Source organism: Oryzias latipes, chromosome 10 (genome assembly GCF_053564925.1).
Source record: "Oryzias latipes strain Hd-rR chromosome 10, Olatipes_Hd-rR_3.1".
NCBI classification, from domain to species: domain Eukaryota; kingdom Metazoa; phylum Chordata; class Actinopteri; order Beloniformes; family Adrianichthyidae; genus Oryzias; species Oryzias latipes.
This window is the reverse complement of record NC_136246.1, coordinates 14,462,050-14,483,787: the sequence shown is the minus strand read 5'-3', so window position 1 is coordinate 14,483,787 and position 21,738 is coordinate 14,462,050. Positions and strand designations below refer to the sequence as shown.

Here is a 21,738-nt window from a genome sequence, read left to right as displayed (position 1 = left end):
AGAAAACCCCACACAGGTTTCTAACCTCAGTGCTACCCTTATCAAATGTAAATTAATCGCAAAGCAGTTGAAAAGGACATTTTATTGCTACTAAATTTACAATCCTGAAGCCTTGCAGATTAAAACTAATGGATTCTAAAGTCTGCATGTAAGCAACAATTTCTTACATAATCTCGCTTGCTGAAACCTTTTAAATGCCATCAACATTAAATGCACCTGCTTGAGTTGAGGTGCAGTTCTAACCGGGGACAAATGCTCATCTTTTTGCCCCCCAAAAAAGCTTAAATTCCTGCCTGCTAATATCAGCCAGGCTCATAAGAAGGTTCAGCTCAGCAGATCTCTCCCACTCTGCTTGCACATTCGTAGCCTCCATTTTCTCCTCGTCTCCTTTCTTTCAACTCTTCCTCGCAAAAAAAAAACCCATCACACTAAAGCAGAGGAGATGCAAACAATGCACCAGCTTCACTTGACGCAAATGAGAGACCGTATAGACGCATACTCATGCACGGCTAGCACGGTTTCTTGAATCTCATGCTCTCCGAGCTACCCTTCCCCCACACAGGATCACTGGTGCTCTCATACATGCACCTTGCTTAATTAAAGGGTGCTTCTGAAGCCGTCCTGACCTTTCCTCAACTGTAAGTCATAAACACGTGTAAATAAATGAATTAGGAAACGCTGGAAGGGGAGGTTTTGTTCGTTCTGTGGGACAGATTTCCAGCCTTTTGAAACATGTTTTTTATCTGTATTACACAACTAATACATTAGGCTGTGAATCTTTAAGCTAAATTTGCGCACTAATATAAGTGAGGCCGCATTAAACCAATTCCTCATTTCCTCCTCTTGTCTAATGATACAAAACCCATATATTTGATGTTGCTAGAAGTATGAATGTTTTACATCGAATTTCCTAAACCTATTGATAGCACCTGAGAAATGCTTCAATGCCAATAGAGCAGTGGTTTGGGCCTGCGGCTGCTGCACAAGCCTTTGACTAGTTGATTTCATCTACATGATGTGTTAAATCTAAAACATTAGTCATTTGCATCAATCCCAAACATGACGATCATCTCCATGCGTGCGCAGTGAAACCAGATCATTCCTGTTTTACTAGAGGGACAACAGTTGTCAAAAAAGAACCAGAGGGCTTGAGATAAATACTCCATATGAACTCTCTTTCAGACACAGCTGATACATCATCAGCTTCTGTTTCACTATATTAGCCTACAGTTGCATTTACGTCCCCTTCTTCCCACACAGGCCCCAAAAGCTTCAATTGGTTAAAGAAGTCAGGAAGATGGGTTACCTGGTCGTACCACTCCCGATTGGTGCAGGTGCACTCAGGCCACCATCCTCCTTGTCCACTTGAGTTGTTACCATTTACTTTTGGGCCACTCTTGGACTGGCCTTTTGGGTTGGGGCCTCCAGGGCCTCCTCCAGACATCATTTTCCCCTTACTTCTTCCCAAAGTTCCCCCTCCTCCTCCCATGCTTCCACCTCCCCCTGAAGCTGGAGGGGGTAAGGTCTGTCCACCTCCATACCCTGGTGGGTATCCATAGGGTTCAGCCTGCCAGTCTCCTCCATATGCCGGGGCGTCCATCCTACGCAGGGCAGCCATCCGGGTTACCTCATAACATTCTGGGCACTTGCAGCAGTGGTGGTGTTTGTGCATGCTGGCTGTGCTGGCTGGGTTGATGCTGAGATGGGCGGCGTAGCACTCTGTCTTTGCTGCCTCCTCAGATCTCACAGAACCCTCTGTGATCGGTTCACAGAGTGCTAATGCCGGCACAGATAACACTAATAGCAGGAATTTCTACAGATTGGCTCCTTTTCATCAAATCCTCACCACCGACGCCTTTATTCCTCTAGGATGCTGGTTAAAAAAAACACAAAAAACTGAGCGATCTGGATGGATGACAAGCAGCACAGGAACACAAAAATACAAAATGGTCACGTAGTCTTTGTCCTCTTGACGTAGAAGATCAAAGGAAAATTTTTAAATATTGTATGCCACCATGCAATCAGAGACCAGCCCTGATGACAAAAATTTCCTCTCGCTTCTCTTGGCTCACAGTGATACGCAAATAAATTCATAGATATATACATACACACATGTGTGTATGTATATATATTATTCTGATTATATATATATATATATATATATATTTACACACACAAGTATATAAAAATAGTCATATAAACAGACAAGCACAATTACAGATATGTACAGAGATAAATGTATATATATATATATATATATATAGATTATTTATATATATATATATATCTATATATCTATATGCGTGTGTACAAATATATATATAAATATATAAACAATATGTATAAATAAATGATATCCGCAGATGAAAATCTTCCTCCGTTGGCTGTCTTCCGGTTGGTTGAAAAAAATCTCACGTTTTTAGTCCTGCTTTGAGAATGGTCTTTCGTTCTCCTCTTTTTCTCAGCCGGCAGAGGAGCTGAGCACTTGGTTGCCTCTCAGCCAGCTTGCCCTAGATGTGGATTATTGAGAGGGAAGCGAGCAAGCTAGAGGGTGGCGAAGAGAGAAAGGGAGGGGCGGAAAGGAATACGTAGCAGCATCCCTCTAGCACCTCAGCCCTAAGAGCTGCAGCCAATCAACTCTCAGCGCTGCCATCAGCAGCAGCACCAACAGGACTGAGCACTTCCACAGCTCCTCTTAAAGGGGAAGCAGCACCTAAACCTTAATCGCTTTCTGCCATTGGCTAAGAAGGGACCTTTCACAAATATTGCCACATTAAACACCCAACATGTGCTCCTTTCATTTACGATCTCCAACAAAACTGTAAAATTTCTATGTTACGGTTAAACAGGGATAACACCCCGACGCAAAATCTAATCCACCCTTTGCGAGTTTAATCCGTGTTTTTCATCAAACCAGTGCAGCCAGAATCCAACTTTCAATGAGCAACTCTGTCCCTCTGACTAATCACTGGTCACATCCCCAGTCATCTCCAGTTCAGCTGCAGATTTAGCTGCTTTCTGAGGCTGTCAGCTGTCAACCTTGGGCTCTGTGTCAGAGCACACATCTGTAAATAATCTCACGACGGGTGTGGGAGGAACAGAGGAAAATCCTTTACTTTGCGGATAACACTCGGCCTGCCTCTGGACAGCAAAAATCTTAGAATCCCCTCGCTTTGCTTTGCAATGTTGTCCTCTGGAGTCTAAATATTTCATCTCACATGTGCAGGTCAAAACACACACAGAGGCAGAGAACTGTGCTCCTCTTTTAGGAACATTTTTTTGTGTGTCTTCAGGATGATGACATCAACACATGTGTACCAAACCAACAAGATTACACGCTCTGGCTTTCGAGTGGGTGGAGGAAGAGATTGAGAGTGAAAATGCACGAGGGGGGGAGAAGAAAGAATGAGAGCTACATGGCTTTCATGTATCTGTGGCAGTTATATTCGCAGTAATGTGATAGGACTGCCAGTGAACCATTTTGCATACTTGTGAATTTGTGGGTTGATCACAGCTAGATATAACGGATTCCGACACAGGGGATGAAGGCTAATCATAACAGAGAGCTGAGAGAGAATGTAACGGTGTCGCCATTAAAGTCCTGCATATATGCATTATTAATGAAATGTGACGGGGATCCAAACTGGGTGTGTCTGCATGGGGGAGAGAGTATCTTTCTATATGGCCTGTATGTTGCAATGTTGCACTCACTAAGGCATTCACTGCCTTGATATTTCATGCATCTTATGATCTATGCAATCTATGCATCAACTTCATCAGGATCTTCAGCGCGGTGCTGCAGCGAACCAGTAGGCACACACAGCAAGCTCAGCCACACTTAATTACATGCAACAGTAACTCCCTTCATTAGAATGATATTCTTTCACTCCAACCTGCAGAGAGTCTCCATGGAGCGAAAGCACGAGGAAGTCAGGTGCTTTAGTTTGTTTTTTTTTAAACCAGGAACCACTTCACACCTTCTCTAGCCAGTGAAAGTGAGAGGGTGAAGGCCAAAAAAAAAAACCCCACCAGCGTGAAGGACTGAAGTGAGCTAAACCATCCCAAACCTAAATTAGCTAGAACACCAATCCCTTTTCAATATTGTCATTTTTTTTAAGAGTTCATGTTATCTTTAGTGATGAATTCAGCTACATTTGTTACCATAGAAGGATGAAGCTCCTAAACTCAATACTAATACTAGAGAAAGAAAGTTTTTTTTTTTTATGTTGATAATTCACAACTAGAGGAGAAAAAAAACATCTTCCTCTGTGTTACATAAATAAAATAGCACAATCATTATATAGGTCATTTATGACCCACTTCCAGGAAAATCTTCTTTAAAATTGCATTTCTGTGTATTTATTCACATCATTGTGAATCAGGAGCAGAAGAAAAAATGCAGTTGTAGAAGGCTTGTAACAGAAGCTACGATGGCAAGGCACAAGCTTCCTGCTCTGCTCCATTCCGATCCACTTCTAGACAACTAGATCCATGTACATCTTTGTTTCCCTTATCTAACCAGACAACTGGCTCAAAAATAGACAGCTGGATAAAACCAATCAGGGCTCCAAATTAATACCCACCAAATGCGGGTAAACTTTAATTTGCCGGGTAGAAAACAGTTTCACTTGCCACCTTGGCAGGTGAGGCATTGTTTATCATCTCTGACTTAAATGGTGAGATGGTGATCAATGGGGCTCAAAGTCACAACCATGACTTTTAAGTGTCTGCCCCATCCCCCATGTGGCTGCCACAAACATCCAACCCATTCTGAATTTATTGCGCAGTTTTAATAGTCACATACGGTGCAGCAGGAGGTGCTTTCAGGGGCTGCATGGAATTTCCGCGCTTATGTGCATTTGATAAGAGCTTGATATTGCTGCATTCAGGTCCACGGGTAATTTCTAGTACGGTATTTGCTCAAGCTGACCCCAAACAACACAAACACACACTCAGTTGTTATTCTAAGTCATTGTAACTCTGAACTCTGACTGAGACTCACAACAACAGACTGATCTGTTACAACACACAATAATGCAATTGTGCATATTTCAATACATACATTTTTTTCTATGCATGACATTTTGAAAAACAAAACATTAAAGTCATTATTTCATTGTTTATCCCAACTTTTAGTCTTTACTCTTCTGTTCTAGATTGAAAAAAATTGAGATTTGAACAAAGTTATTTCTTTAAAAATGTTCAAGTTGTAAATAAATGACCATGACTGCAAAGAATCATTTGGTTTTTGATGGAAAAGTAATGCTTTAAAGAAAGGGAAGTGTTCACACATCACTTTTGCTATAATAACATATTCTTAATATTCTTAATGTTATAAAACCTGACAGAAGACGACATCAACTGAAACTTTATACACCGAGGGAAGAACTGTTTTGCTTTCAAATGTTTCTCTTTCGGCTTTTCCCATCAGGGGTCGCCACAGCGAACGAGTCACATGGTAACCTTGGCAATGTTTTACGCCGGATGCCCTTCCTGACGCAACCCTCTCTAAGCAACCGGGCTTGGGACCGGCACAGAAGTACAGAAGGGAACAGGGAGCAGCCCGGAGTCGAAACCTGGTTTCACGGATGGAAGGCGCCGCAAACCAGCACAAGCTAAACCGGCTCCCAACTGTTTTGCTCTCAAATACAAAACTTAAATGATTTTTCCAGAGCAATGTTTGGCTAGTTGAAATCTAATTTGGCTGGTGGACCTTGGATGTTACCGGCCACCCCGGCTAGTAAACCAAAAAGTTCATTTAGAGCCCTGGCGCCAATATTGCTCGCAATTTTCATTGCAGTGGTAATCTTATGCTGGAGTGGTGAGGGGCTGTAAGCTAATGGAAGAGCCTGATGGAGGATGGGGAAGGAGGCAGGCTTACTCCTTGGCAACGGCCTGGCCCACAACTCAGAGCTGAATTTCTGAACTCCTACCGCTCTGCAGAAACTATGTTCTAGAAAACGACACAGGTTTTTTGGTTTTAACTGAAAACAGCATAATCATAATTAAAAGACCACTGAAAACGCAATAGATCAAAAGATGATCGGAGTGAGACTTCAATTACTTCTATCAATACAATTACTACCAATAAAGAAAGCAGAAATTGATGTGAAGGTAATTTTAGCTTTGATGTTCATCACTTCATATAAACCTAAATGCCTTTCAAAAAGCTTATTTGCTGTTGCTTATATATGGTTATACAATAACATTTTATGAAAATAATGACAAAAGACAGGGTTATGGGTAAAAGCTTTTCATTTAAAAAGACATATTGTCGTAAAAACAAAACGCCATTTATGTCAGGGTAGGTGAAATAAGAAAAAAAAAAGTAAAAATGCTTTTAACTAGCCTGGAACATTAAATGATTTGTGTTTTAGATGATGGACAAGGCTTCTGAACATCTGCTAAAAAATGCAAAAAAAAAGAAGCATGAGCAAAACATCTTGTGCTTTCAAGCTGAGATGCTTGTCTGCCTTTCACCTTGCAGCTCTCCTAGCACTATCAGCTCAGCATCCGCCTGTGCAGCCACTGTTACATAAACCCACCTGGACACCCTGTGACAAACACACACTCATGCACACAAACACACAGCCGTTGAGAGCGTTACATCCCCCAACAACTGAATGCACCGTGTGCTGAGCTTTTCAGTCATTTCTAGGCATTTCTCTGAGAAGCTCTCTGCTCCTTCGTCACTTGACCGGATGCAGCACCATAAAAGGAAAGTCAGTAGTGAGGAAGTCTTAAAGAAGCAGCTCCTTAGCAAAATGGGCTAAGCTTCCCCTCTGCAGCATTGACAAACTGCAAGAAAGGATGAAGAAGCAAGTTTAACAGTCTTGGAAATGGTTTTATCTCCTCGCTTTGAGTACAAAATGAAAAATTTAAGAAATTAGAGAGGAGTAACAACATCTTTACAAAGTATTTTCACTGTTTAATGAGAGCAGCATTGAAAATGTTTAGGATGACAGCTGCTCCACTAAAAACATTAAACCAAGCATCTTATTCCAGCTGAATGATGTGAAGCTGAAACATGCACACAGAGAGCAGAAATGGTTTAAAAAAAGAAAGGGAGATGATGAGAGCAAAAGCAAAAAAAATCTCCAAGGAACAAAGGTTTATGTAGATGTACTGCGTGCATAAAAAGGCAGAAGCATAGAGGAAAGGGGAAAGAAGAAGAAGGTACCGTAGGAGGTTAAGAGAGCAGCTGGGAAGTGTCTGAAGGCTGGAAGGTGAAAAGGTTTGAAAAAAATGTGCTGAAGATGATGTGCAATCAGTAGACGTTGAAACATGGTAGAAACATATGAAGCCTAGGTGCAAGGCGTGAAGGCAGAAAAATAGAATATGGAGCAAAAAAATAGATGCTGCAAAAAAAAAAAAAACTAAACCAAAATACTAATGCCTGTGTGACTGCATGGGAATGCAAAATAAACGGTAAAGGTAGAGTAAAGTGCACCTGAAATCGATGTGCTTGCTGAGTGTGCATTGTGGCGCATGTGTTCAGTGCATGAAAACAGAGCAGGAAAGGGGGGGGGGAATAAACAAAGACCATAAATTAAAAGAGGAGCGAAAAAAAGACAGGATGAAAAACAGAGAAGCGAGGAGAGAGACAGATAGAGGGAGAGGGAGAGTCAGAGCAGTCTGTGGGGATGCAGGCGGGGGAGGAATGTGGTTTCCATGGCAACCGGAGAAAGGCTGAGCTCTGGGTGTCCGTTCCAGCTCTGCACTGCACCGGCTCTTGCCTCTCAGCCGCCTTACCCTCCATCTCCAGCCTCTACCACCCCACATTACATCTTCCTCGTCACCCCCGCCACCCCCCCCCCCCCCCCCCCCCCCTTCACTCTTGCCATTCTCTGTGCCTCCTCAGCTACCTCCTTCATGTGATAGAAGGATGCTCAGTGACAATAACGTCCAGTGACAGCCATGTGCTGTCACTGGATCTTTTATGCAAACATTATCATAGAAGTGCGATGAACCTGTGCGCTTGCAATCTGCATCACTACTGTGTGCTTTAGTCCCTTCAAGTCCCCTGATCTTCACGCCTCCACCCCCACCACCCCCTCACTTCAGCAGCAGCAGCAGATCTAGGCTCAGCTGAGAAGCCAGCGCCTGCGGCCACTCTTCTGCCATGTGCCACTGGCCGTGCTGTAATGGGGAACGCGTGCGAAAACAAGGCCATTAAAACAACGCAGAGCAATAAAGCAGAACAGGGAGGCGTACCTGACAGGAACGAGCTTCACTGGTCGGTTTATAGAGAAAGGATCGTAAGACCTGCTGCTTTGCTTGTTTGCAGTCCAGAAGTTGCATTGAATGTTGCTTTTTCTCCACATAGATGAAAGGCATTTTGCACCACAGCCATTAAATCAGATTATAAGCACTCCAGACTGCAGTGATTCCATTAATTGAATCAGATTAAACTAATCCATGCAAACAATTCCTGAACTCCTGGAATAGGATTCATCAGCATTAAAATATGCTCCACGTGTCATCAATCTGTATCCTCAACAGGTAATGTTCATGGGTCTCATTTGGGACAAAATCTCACTTAATGAAATAATCTTTGCAAACACTGAACTGATGGATTTATTAATTTCAAGCTCATGACAACAATGGGTGTAGCTTTTGCACATTATGCTCAAAGCAGAATATTTTTCCTTTTTATGATTTCACAGTTGAATCCTGTCCCGTGATGCAGAATGGGTTGATGATGCGTATGTGGACCAATGCGTGACTCACTATACTTTTAAGCTACTTGAAACCCCGTTTTAACTCCTCTCCCCAGGGGAAAAAAATAATGATTTTAATTGGAAATTGAATTACCATTCCATCCTCTGATGTGCTCAAATAAACAATAACGTCTGAGAAGAACCTTTTTTTCTGCAGATCTTCATGGGACGGCAGCTTGACTCCCTAGTTTCAAGCAGCTTAAATTGTGAAATTGTGCTTAAATGCTGATGTGACCTTTTGATTGACATTTGACAGCTGAATCTTCAGCTTTACAACAACCTTACTGGCCATACTGCAACAACCTTTTAGTCCCAACTATTTTCAGAAAAGTAAAAATGCAGGAAAACCTGGTTTCACGGGTGACATCACCACATGTTCCACTTATTTCTTTATCTGGTCATGGAGGACCCCTTGGCTGCTTTTCTTTGCGTACCTTTGGCATGTCAACGTGACAGAGAACCACCAGGCCTGAGACGCGCTCCACTTTATGAGGACTTCTGCTGCTGGTCACTCGCACCCGAGACACTCCCTCATCCTCAGGGTCCTGCAATACACAGACAGATCACTGATTTGTTATTAGTCTCAGGCAAAACAACAGCAGATACACAAATTTATATTTTGTTATAATAATTGCAACCAAAAACCTTTAAGTATCTAAATACTTGTAAAATAGTGTTAAAAGACTGAGCAACAAAACAACAAAGAAAAATGTTTGTATGCAAGTCAGGAAGCAATTGAGGTAGAGTTAATTGTGTTGGTGTTCATTTAACAGATTTATGTACATGTGTCCTCATTTCTAACAACCAAGCTGCACACAAGGGATGCGCAAGGAGCACACACCTGTCACTAGAACAGCACTAACGGGTTCCCTGTGCAGTATGCAGGGTTTGAAAAACAGGGAAAATGTGTACCACATGCCTGCATCTCAATTACTATAACCTTACATGTTGTCCAAATGTTCACTAAAACCTGACTGCTGCAGCATGCCTGTGGAAAAAAATGTGCATGTAAGTTTTTGCCTTTAAGGGCTCACCAGGTTGTCTACGATCCTAAAATTTAGTGAGGGTCACCATGCTGCTCTCGTCCCCCCCCCCACCTCGACAGCTCGTATCCACCCGTAAGGACGATCGTGACTAAAACAAAGCAACCTCCATAACTGTCATTTTGTTTCTACTTGTCATTTTTGGTTCTCTTCGGTTCAGAATGAAGTTATAGCTACGTTTTAGCTTCACAAGGCACAAAAAGCGACAACAAAAAACAGAGCGGGAGAAAGATAAGGAAAATGTAACAAATGGTGAAATATGACACCCCCTGTAAAAAAGCCTAGATTCAATTTGACCACTAAGGACACTTGAGGTAGTAATACTCGGATATCTGCTATTACTTGACATTTTTATGACAAAACAATGTTGGTATAAAATATACACACTTGGAGGAAAAGTCAGGGTCCTATTGATCCAAAGTTTTTTTTTAAACAAAGCTAGGATGTTGCAAATTTTGAAAGCAGTCCAAATGACATTTAAAATGTGTTAAAATGATGTTCATTAACTTTGCAATCAGGTGCCCGATTGTAGACCGAGGACTTCTTCAGAAGAAGATCAACAGTCAAAAATTGGGCTAAATGCAAAAGTCTATATGGAAGCTTCGAGACTCTTTCAAGAAAGAGGTTCAACATGGATCACAAAACTCACAAAAGACCAACCAAGTATGACTAAAACAAGACTAGAGTTAACGGGTTACTGTGAAAACTTGAGCTTGTGCTCATTTCTGTAGCATAGAACAAGCCTGAGTTTATCACACGCACCTGAACAGGAGAACGCTATCATGAATGATGATGATGATATCCCATCAGGTCAACAAAAACACCATGAACAACAACAAAGAAAATGTAACTGCAATGGAAAGTGATATTGAGGCAAACATCACACTTAAATTAACTCATAAGATTAATTAAAAACAGATTATGGGTGCAATTATGCAAATTAAATTAAGTCTAAACGACCAAAAGCCCAGCTGTAACAGCTCTAAATCTGAAAAGGCTGCAAGAGCAACCACTGAGGAAACACGGCGGGATAAGATGAAATCTTATTGATCAAGATTATCTCTAGTTTATTATTATTAATTGTGCGATAATAACAGGATAGCAGGAGCCACAAAAGTGTTGTGTTTTCTGACCAGCAGAGCCTCAGCCTTACATGCAGATAATATGAGCTGCATCACAGGTACAGCAGGAGGCAAACAGGCTGACAAATATCATTTGTAGGTAAATCTGAACTTAATTAGTATTCCATTAACCTGCAGATTTCCAACAGACCTTTTGTTTTCCCAGTCTTCCTCAGAAGCAGGTGCGATGTGAAGATTATTTAATGCCAATTGTGACATAATCAAACAGTCAGGTCACATTTATTGAATCCAAAAATCACTGTTATCAAAGGATTTTGCACGATCATAATGTTGCAAATATAAAAGAATAATTTTAAAATACTAGATCCATAACTGAGAATTATGGGAATTCAAACAGAGAATGTCATCAGAGGTAACTGATTCCTAGTCTTTTCTTTTCCTAAATTGGCATGAATTTTCAGCTCCTTTACATGGCCAGATCAACTGACATTGTTAAACAGCTTCTTTTGATAAAAAGGAGTTTAAATTATACCCCTCTGGTCATCACTTTAATATTTCCATGAACTTTGAAATGAAACTGGGAATCTGACAGATTTATTCTAAATCTAATTTTGTTTTGTTTTCAAAAACTGTTTCCACATAACTTGTGATCTGAACATAACAGAAATGAGAGGTTGTTTACTAAAATTAAAAATTTTTACAATAAGAAGCAGAAAAGTAGAAGTCTCTCTAACAAATACAAGAAATTAATTTTATAAGATTATTGATATTTGGATGTGATAAATAAGTGTTCTTAGTGATACTTAAATTTAGCTCACTCCAACCATCTTTTGAGCTATGTTCAAAGCATCGTTAGTGGTCTTTTAATTTAAATTATCAGCATGCCGTTTTTAGCCAAAATCATCATTGCCATGTCGTTTTCTAGGACACATTTTCCGCAGAGTAGAATAGAATAGAGAAATACCCAGAAAAGCACTTTTTAGGCTGTTTTTCTTTTTCATATATGCCCGCCATCAGAACACGTTAAAAACAACAAAACAGCATTTTCATTGCAGCGGGTCCTTAAACTCAGATTTTTGCTATGAAATAATATTTTGGGTTTCTGCACTCGGTAAAAAGTCCAAATGCTTCTTTGCCAAAACAAAAGAGCAATTCCCTGATTACAGTACTATGGTCAGACATCAGGTTTGTTAATACTGAGGTAACCTCCAAGAACAGCAGAAACATTAGGTTAAAGTGGTTTAAACTATTTACGTCTAATAAGGGAAGCAGTGAAAAAAAACACACACAAACCTTGTGAAGTGATTTAGATACTCATCATATCTACTGTAATTCCTGTTCCACATTACAAATGTGCAGTACAACTAAAACATCATTTCTATGACATTTCCAGTAAGACTTAACTATGTAGCTGTTAAGATAATTTGTAATAGTACAAGTATTCCAGAGAATGAGCAGGTAAAACAAAAACCCTGAATGGATATCCACTGTTATACGTGCAGCTTGGAGGAAATGCTCATCCTTTCTCAGCTAGAAATGCAGGTTAGCACAGAAAGTAATGAATGAATAGAGGTGTTTGTCAAGCATCAGATGCTTCTGCAGAATTTTGCACTGAACTTATTCTTCAAATGCCTTTTGTTTTTGTTTTTTTGCTGTTTAGATTGCTGGTATTTTCCTGCACTTTATCCAACATCCAACTAATTTATCTATTTCTGACAATAAATGAACTCTAAAGCCTTCTTTTGTTAACGCAACATTAGATTATTTCTCTTTCCTACATTTGTAGTGTGTTAAATATATACCATTCTAATTTAAAGCAAAGGAAGAAGGAATAAATAGCTCACTGATGGACAAATGGAAACCATTGCACTTTTGACTCCAGTCTTGGATCTAAAGAAATATTTCCAGTGAGTTATGGTAACATGCTGCACATGTATGAGGCTACAGTCCTAACATGGCTGTCTTTGTTGACGATTTAGTAAAATCTTAACACACAAAGACGAGTAATAAGCAAGCAGCACATTTGAAAGTTACCTCCCACACATCCTTCCTGCTGTCTTCTTTCACAATAGTTTGCTCTGCAGACTGTTGCAAGGTCACCTCGTAACACTCTTGAATATCTGTGAGAAAAACAAACAAGATTTTCTTCTTCATTTGGGTAAGAAAAAACCAATAGCATATTTCTTTTACTTTAAACATGCTTCATTAAAAACCAGTACAGTCTTTGGGAGTTCACAGCTGCGGCCCAAAACAAATCTCCTCATTCATTCTTACCAGATATGGGAAGAGGTCTGGCTTGTGGCATTAGAATTCCTCTAATTCTAGAATTCCTCTGCCTTGATGATAGGAAAAAAGGTTTCCCCTTTTTGTTGTACTGAATGACACAAGCACTGAATAAAGCTGTGTTTGCATTTTATAACAAACAGATGACCTGTTGCGTGTAACAGAAACATGATAAACTGATGAGTGTTAGTGGGTCATTTTAAGACTAACAGAAAACTTGTGAAAGCAGACGAGTTTTGATTGATGCATGATAGATCTGAATTCTATGGGCTTTAGGTCCAGGTAAACAAGTAATTTATATAGCAATTTAACAGCAGCATCAAACCAAACACTTCAAGAAATGTTCTTTTAAAGGATCTTTTGTCAGACTTTGTAACATAGGCTGTTGTTGTTATTTATTGTAGTTTGTTTAATTTCTGAGCTGCAAACTTTTGGAAGTTTTGCATAAAAATAACCTAAAGGGTTTCCAGTTGGAATGTAAAGAAATCCTAGCATACACAGCTTACAAAAAACCTAAACCTCCTTAAGGAGGATATTTGTCCTAATACAGTTTTTTTATTTTTTTTTTTACAATTTCTGATTGTGTATTTGTAGCAGTTTGCCACAAACATAAACAGTAACCATGAGTCGAGAGTGTTATATAATAAAGATGACCTACTTAATTGAAGCCACATTTCTCTGTTTACGTAAAAACGCATTGTTTTTCACACATCAAGGCAATTAATGGAGTTCCTCTTGGCTTTCTGCTTGCATCCATGTCAGTGCTTCCATTAGACATAAATACCATTCAGATACCTTCGGCAACACAATTCAATGAAGCCATTTAAAAGATGTAGCAGCCATGTTGCAGAGTTTGAGTGGTCGACCTCTGATTGGAGGACTGCATACTCTGTTGCTGCCTTGCCCATCGATATGTCGAAGTACCATTATACAAGACACTGTACTCCTTATTGCTCCTGGTGGTTATAGGTTGGCGCCAATGCTTGGCAGCTGAGCCTCCATCAGTGTGTGAATGTGTGTGTGTATGGGTGAATGGGACTGTGAGTTTGATGCTTCTTTCACACTGGCCTCACATGTCGCTACGCAGGTTTTTATGTCTGTTTTCATGGTTGACGTACAAAACGCGTGGGCACTGAACACGTGTTGAAAGTTAAACCAGTTGAACTTTGACCAATCAGGGACTGGAATTTTATTTAACCTTTATTTTAACAGGAAGTCCCTTAACATAAAATCTCTTTATTGAGAGAGACCTGGCCATCTGGTAGTAACGTACAGTGGTGGACAAAATTGTTGGTACCGCTCAGTTAAAGAAAGAAAGTCCATGCTCACTGAAATGACTTGAAATGTTCAAAAGTTACAATAAATTAAAATTTATTGAAAATTAAATAATCAAAATCAGCCATTACTTTTGAGTTGTTGATTAACAGAATTATTAAAAACACAAACTAATGAAATAGGGCTAGACAAAAATGATGGTACCTCCATAAAAGACTGAGAACTAATTCCCCAGGGGGTCAAGATGAACTCAGGTATGTCCTTTAATTGACATCACAGCTGTTTTCAAACCCATAATCAGTCAGTCTGCCTAATTAACCCTTGTGCTATCTTAGATGACCCCACCCTTACATTGACATGTTCTCTCTACCATGACAAAGGTGGATAAAGGTGGGAAGATTTCATGTAATCCATGGACACCAGTGAGGTTCACAAATCATTGAAGAAAAAAGGTTCAGTGCACTGTTTAGTGGGTCTAGATGACCCAACTCCCAATGTTAAAGTGCCTAGGATAGCACAAGGGTTACAGGGAGACAAATAGTCACGTTGCTGTTTGGTGAAAAGGTGTGTACCACACTGAACATGGACAACAGAAAGCGAAGGAGAGAATTGTCCCAGGACATTAGAAACAAAATTATATACAAACATCGTAAATCTAAAGGCTATAAAACCATCTCTAAGCAGCTTGAAGTTCCTGTGACGACAGTGGCACATATTATTAAGAAGTTTAAGACCCACAGGACAATAGCCAACCTCATCATAGTTTCTTAATGTTTCCAAAACTGATATATATAGACATTATTCATCATCACTTTTTGCACATTTGCACTTTTAGAATTTGCCACTCGACATCTTGTGTTTTTGTGTGTATGTTGTGTGTGAATTTTTTGAGTTTCCTCTATACTTTTTGGCATTTGGAGCAGACAGCAAAGAAAGAATTTCATTGTGCAGGGAAACCCGTTTCTTACTGTGCATAGACAATAAACCCTTTGAATCTTGAATTAAACATTTGTAAATACTTTCTATGACCCCAATACCCCCAAAATCACATTAAAAGTCATTTACTTGATACGTTCTACAATCTAACTCAAAACATTCATTGTTTAGGGTATTTTTACTCTCCCATTGGAACGGGTAAGGTTGGTTTTATTAACCGGCCAATATTAACAAAACAATCTGTATACAGACAGATTAAAAATAAAGTTGGATTTGACAAAAATAAAACGAAACATTTTTAAGAAGCTTACAATAACCAATTTCACTACAATAAAGAGTTTTATTCCTGATCTCTGACACCCTTTTTAACATTTCCACTCACCTCTTGTGCAGCAGCCTTTTGATAAGAATGTACAGTGACAGTTTTGCTGATGTCAAAAGCAGGTCTAGTAACTGCAGAGTTGACATAAGAGGTTGCTACAGAGTTGATCAACTTTCCAACAGTTCATTGTCAGGTCAAGATGAGTGAACCAACTGGTTTATTTTGGCATCTTTTTTTTTTTATTGCCGTGTTTTAATTAATATTCTTTAAGCAATATTTTTCAAGGTTTTGCATATGAAAAACATTTGTCCACAATTAGGCTTCCTAACCAGGTGGAAATCCCTTCAGACAAATCGGCATGATACAGCAAAAGTCAGATTTTGTTATTTTTCTAACTAACAACACATGATTATACGCAAGACTCAAGAGTATTTAACAATCAATCTAACAACATAAATAACTTTACAGATTTTAACTAATCATTTATTTATTTATAAACCACCTTCAACCACCAGCCAAGGAGGCCCAAAGTGCTGTACACAGGGAGAGCAAAACAAACTGTTAGTGCTGTTCATGCGACAGGTGCGCGCTCCTTGTGAGTCCCTTGCGCCGCCGCAGCTTGGCTGTTAGAAATGATGATCTTAGATAATGAGAGCACTGATTGTGTGGACATCCTACAGGCACTTTTGTATCATCTCCACACTATGTGCGTGCACCATTTCCAAGCTGTCAGTAAGGAGCCAGTGCGCGTTCCCCACTAACAACTAGGGTGTGGTGTAAAGGACACCGTACGGCAGCATGACCCGTATGTCCTAAATGCCTGCAACTTACATTGTCCTTACAAATACTTCACAATACACTTGTCAGATGTACAACAACACATTCTGTCCCCTCAAATGAAACTACAAGACACACCTGCACTCCCCTTAAGATGCAGCTGCAACTGTCTACGACCCTCTACGGGCCTGGACAACCCAAAAACCTGCAGCTCCTGTATGGGTCAACCTCACGTATCGGTGCATGGGACAAAGTCGTTACTATCCTGCCTAGAAAGAGCATCGGCTTTGAAATCTTTATGTGCAAGCTGGTATGAAGGTGTGACAAAACAAAGACCACTAGGCCTACACTGAGTTCCTATGACCTAAAGTTATCTCTTGATTCTTAACAAAAAAAGTTCTAAGATTATTTATTGCTCACTTGCTTCTAGATAAACAATCTTGTTTTCATCAAATTATATATATTAAAACACCTAATAGGATATTTTTCACAACTATTTTAATGTTAGTACAATTATTTACCTGATATATTTATTCATTCATCTGAAGTTTTCTTGCTTTAATTTGAATTATTCAATTAGTAAATTTTGAACCCATGAAGTTTCTGAATGGCAAATCTGATCAGAACAATCCTTCTGAAGATATTTATAAGCCAAAACCAAACAAAACAGTTATTTAGACAGAGGAGCTGCATCCTCGTCCTTGCATCCATTTTTACTTAGAAGCTCTTTTTACTTTTAAACCAGATCCTGCTCTGCTGCAGTTTACAGTGTATGTTGCCATGGTGATACTCCTCTGTAAGAGGAGAGAAAAGCTTCCAGAGTCAAACCTCAAGTTACCTTGCTGAGCCATCATTCCTGCTCCATAACACGTTTCCCTGAAATCCACAAGCAACTACATTTGTTTTTTTAATTGTAGCTTTGAATGCAAAGCTTTAGACATGAAAGCGGATGCACTTTAGATGACTGTGTGTCCGTGTGTGTCTGAAACAGAGATGAGAGTCAGCGTGTCCCAACAAGACAATGTGAGAACAAAAAATGGAGCGTTTGACTCATCACTGTGTCTGAATGTGGAGGAGTGAAGCCATGTGTGGGCAGAGCAATTTGTTGACCAGCTGACTAAAGAGCAGCCTCACTTGGACAAACTCCTGTATACATACAGACACACATGCAGACTATGTGTGGGCCTGCCTGCATTTCAAACAGAGAGGTATCAAGTGCCTAGTCGGAGTCCAGTTTTTTGTAAAGTTCTGAGTTTGCCAATTTAATTTTTTTTTGTACATTCTGACTGTCTTTATGACCATCTATGGATCTAAAGTTTATTGCTGGTTGCTAAATAAACACCATAAAAATTAATGAAAGGAAGATACTATAATAATAAAAACTTTACTCTCCACAATTTTCTGTGCATAAGTCTAGATTTACATGTTTTCAAACTGGTCAAACATGCCAAATTCATTTACATTAGTAAACATTTGTATCATCCAATCATACAATCTATTCTATCCAATCCTATGGCGTAATGCCTGACTTTGATCAACTCTTTGGTTTAAAATACGGTTCTGCACACTCACACTTGCTTTCTTTGCTAATTTGTTCATTGTAAAGGTAACAAAGGTGTTGTTTTGGTATAAGAATTCACAGCCACAACAAGAACAGACAGTTTTCTGCATTTAGATCAGTGACCTTCTGAAATATCTCTAAAATGCTCTTACCCTGACAGACCACATGAATTCCTGGCCACCAGACAAAACACACAACTCCAGTCAGAGGGCAGAGAAAGAGTTATTTGAAGAACTCGGGGCTGTTTTGCATTACGGTGGTCCTTTTTGTCACAATTACAGGAGTTTTCCCGAATCCTTTCCTGAAGGCCTGATGCATTGTGGTTGTTTTACAGGTTGTGTTCCCACCCTGGTTAAATCAGTATCAAAATAAAACCCCCACATCTATAAATGGTGATGGGAATTTGACACTGAAACCAACAACACATTGATGGAAAATTAGGGCATCATTTTAAGGCAGGGCAAACGATCAACACCCTTGTCAATGCTTTAGTGAAATACTCTGCAGAGATTAAGGGGGTTCTCTGTTTTAGTGACCCAAACTCATCCCAGCCCCCCACCGCATGTTTGTATATGAGAACAAAATGATGGACACATAGTTAAGGCGACCTTTGTTCATGACTGTGCAACCATAAACCCCTCCATTCAAGTGGGCAGTGCCAAACAATCCCAGCCTGCATCCACCTCCTCTTTACTGTCAGGAATGCATTTCAGTTACATGTTCCTCCTAAAGACAAGCTTTCACAATAATGCTGGTGGTCTTTAAGCTTTTTGACATTTTACCACATAACTCTCATTAGAAAACGGTCCTCTCTGCAATGTTCTCTACGTTCAACCTTAACGCTTTGACAAACAATCCCAATCTGTCCAACCAGTTGGTAAGGCCTTGAGTATGCAAAGGCAAACAAAGCAGAGGAAGATAATAGGATGACTAATGTTGATTCTGCACTGCATATTAGAGCTGTGAACCAGGTGCTCCTCTGCCCCGCTTTCCTGATGAGAACCACATGTTGAATGAAGCTCGGTCCTGCACCTGAGACACGCCGGCCTCTTTTTTTCTGCCACCACTACGCACCATCCACTAGATCCAGAGGGATGACACAAACTTGACACGTCAATTCTTTAAAAGGTTCTTTAGGTGTTCAAGTGGGATTAAAGGGTTTTATAGAGGAATGTTAAAGATTTTTCTCCTCCCAATGTCTTCCTGATTTCTGTGGAATGTTTTGAGTTCCTGCTATAAACGGCTCTGATCTAATGTCTCATCAAATGCTTTAGTATCTTATTAATGCAAAACAGGACCACTACTGTCTGGAAATGCAACACTGAAACTCTGATATCTTTTGTAAAGATGCTTTAAAAGTCACCATCGCAAAAAGAAATGTCAACATTAGCCAAGCACTAAAAAAAGCCAGAAGAAAATGAAATGTTCTGCAGCACAGCTTTGTGTAAACAGCACTGAGGCTTTAATGCAAACATTAAAACAACCAAATCTGGGCTTTTCTTTGACACCATTTGATTTTCTGCTTTTGAATTTCATTAAGTGTTGTAATAGATTCATCCCAAAATGAATGTGTAAAAAAGCAAAGCCATAAGGCCTTTTTACCCCTAATGCCCCGTGCAAAGTCTCAACAATGGATGTAGTGGTGCAGCATCACAGGGTGCAGTCTCAGATAAAGAGGAGTACTGATTTACAAATGTTTTAGTATTTAAACAATCCAAAACACAATGGGAAGATGAAGATGTATAAACGACTCATCTATCGTAAGGGTCCCTTTGTTTTTGAACTTGCGGAACACCTCACATACTACACACGTGTTGACAGGACTAGTATTTAAACACCTTAAAAACGTGTCCAAGGATTTAATTATGTAGATTTAAAGGTTATTTATGCAGAATGTTCAATGCCCTCGTAGGTACGGAAATTTGGCATATACTTCTAAAGCGTTTATTGACCTTAATTTAAGCCCAAAGTGCTATATAGCAACAGCCCCCTTCACCCATGCACATACACATCGTGGCAGAGCTGCCAGGCAAAGCATTAACCAGGCCACCATGAGCAATGTGGTATGTGAATGAGCAATGCGTTCAGTGTCTTTCCCAAGGGCACATCAACTAATGGGCAGGCAAAGGGGGAACCGAACCAACGATCTTTCAATCCGAGGTCAAACGCGCCACCTCTGCCCCACAGCTGCCCAAAATGTGAAACACAATAGAGAGAATATTCATGAAGAACCTTAACCTGTGACATTTAATAATATTATTATTATTTCTACTTTTTAACTGAAAGACAAAGAAGTAAATTTATTTTCAATCAGACAAACGGCTAAATATTTCTCAAGTGTACTAGTACTAGTATCTAAAGGCTGGTGGTTTAAAAAAAAAACAGTTTGGTTCAAACAAAGGAAATGCATCTTGACCTAACTTATAAATACAGACTGTTTTGCATCCAGTTTGTGTTTGGAAACAATGGAATGGACTTCAGTCTTTGTCCAGCAGTTGCTCTATGAAGTAGGAACTTATTATCAATCCCAGGTCTAGCTCAGAAAATACGATTGCTGCACTGTCCTTACTGTATTATTGTTGTAGTACTGTTGTAATATATGTCATCTGTCATTACTGTAATGTATATATAAAAAAATTGTTTCCAAAAAAGGTCTATAAACTCTGTGACTTTTAAGTCCCACTCAAATTGTCTTTTTCTAGTGGTCTTTCCATTCAGATTATGCTGTTTTTAGCGATTTAAAAAACAACTTTCATTTTATAGAACGTAGTTTCTGCAGAGCGGCAGCAGTTCATTAGAAATTCACTTCTGAGTTGTGGGCGGCACTGTTAGCGCGGAGTAAGCCTGCCCTTCCTTCCCATCATCATCCATCTGTATACAGACTCTCCCCCTAGCTTTCAGCTCTTGACTAGCCCAAGCTAGTGCATCAGAGTGGAGCGGAGCAGGGAGGGTGTGGTCTGTCCATTGTAGCACTGTCATCAAAGCTAAAAGATAATTCAAACAGCATTTATTCATCTGCTGCTGATTTATAACGATTTGAATTAAATAAAATACTCAGAAATGCAATTTGAAGCTTAATTTTCTTGACATATATCCTTCATCATCAGAAAACTGCCACAAGAACATGTTAAAAAAAGTCTATTTTCCTCAGAGTGGGTCTTAAAAACTAACATCAGACTACCTTTTATAAAAATGACTTTTATTTTGACAGAATTCTGTATTTTAACATAAAAAAACTGAAACGTCTCCTTCTGTTTACCTTTCACGAAAGACAAATTATCCAAGATTAGAGAAATGAACCCAAAGTTCTCATGGTCTTTTTCGACGTTGTACTGTGAAGACATTCTGGTTTTAAAGTAGATACAACAGATCAGCTCTGACCCTAGACAAGAGGTAAAAAAAAACCCTGGAGGTGTGTTCACTTTGCTCAGGAATCTTCCCTTTAAACTTCCTTCCAAACGCATCAACGGCAGAGGCGACTACAGTCTGTTTTTCTAACGGCTGCCTGAGTCACGGCAGCCCCTCCCCCTAAGATTCCCAGCAAAAAAATGTAGCAGTGGGTCAACAGAGGCAATAGCAGACCCAGGGGCAAACACCATTATAACAAGGCTGTGGTAATTAGAAAGGCCATTGAACCATTGGTTAAACCGAAGTCATATGTTTTCTCTGCTGGAAAGAGAAGCGAGCTTCACACTGACATGGAGAGCTCTTTTTCCCTCGCTGGTCACGAGGGTGTGGG

General features: G+C 39.8%; 1 protein-coding gene across 25 annotated transcripts in view; it reads right to left on the bottom strand.

The window, feature by feature from the left end:
• The window catches only part of dlg3 (discs, large homolog 3 (Drosophila)), an 87,692-nt gene that overhangs the window by 63,704 nt on the left and 2,250 nt on the right, over positions 1-21,738 (bottom strand). For 11 of the 25 annotated variants that reach the window (XM_078954029.1, XM_078954032.1, XM_078954039.1 and 8 more), the window contains exons 3-4: positions 12,880-12,965; positions 9,155-9,265 (exon numbers count right to left, since the gene is read on the bottom strand). In XM_078954029.1, the coding sequence (XP_078810155.1) occupies positions 9,155-9,265; positions 12,880-12,965 (197 nt within the window). Of the gene's footprint in view, positions 1-1,306; positions 2,524-9,154; positions 9,287-12,879; positions 12,966-21,738 lie in introns of those variants that run through there. The other 14 variants (XM_078954027.1, XM_078954028.1, XM_078954036.1 and 11 more) reach the window with 3 other exon arrangements.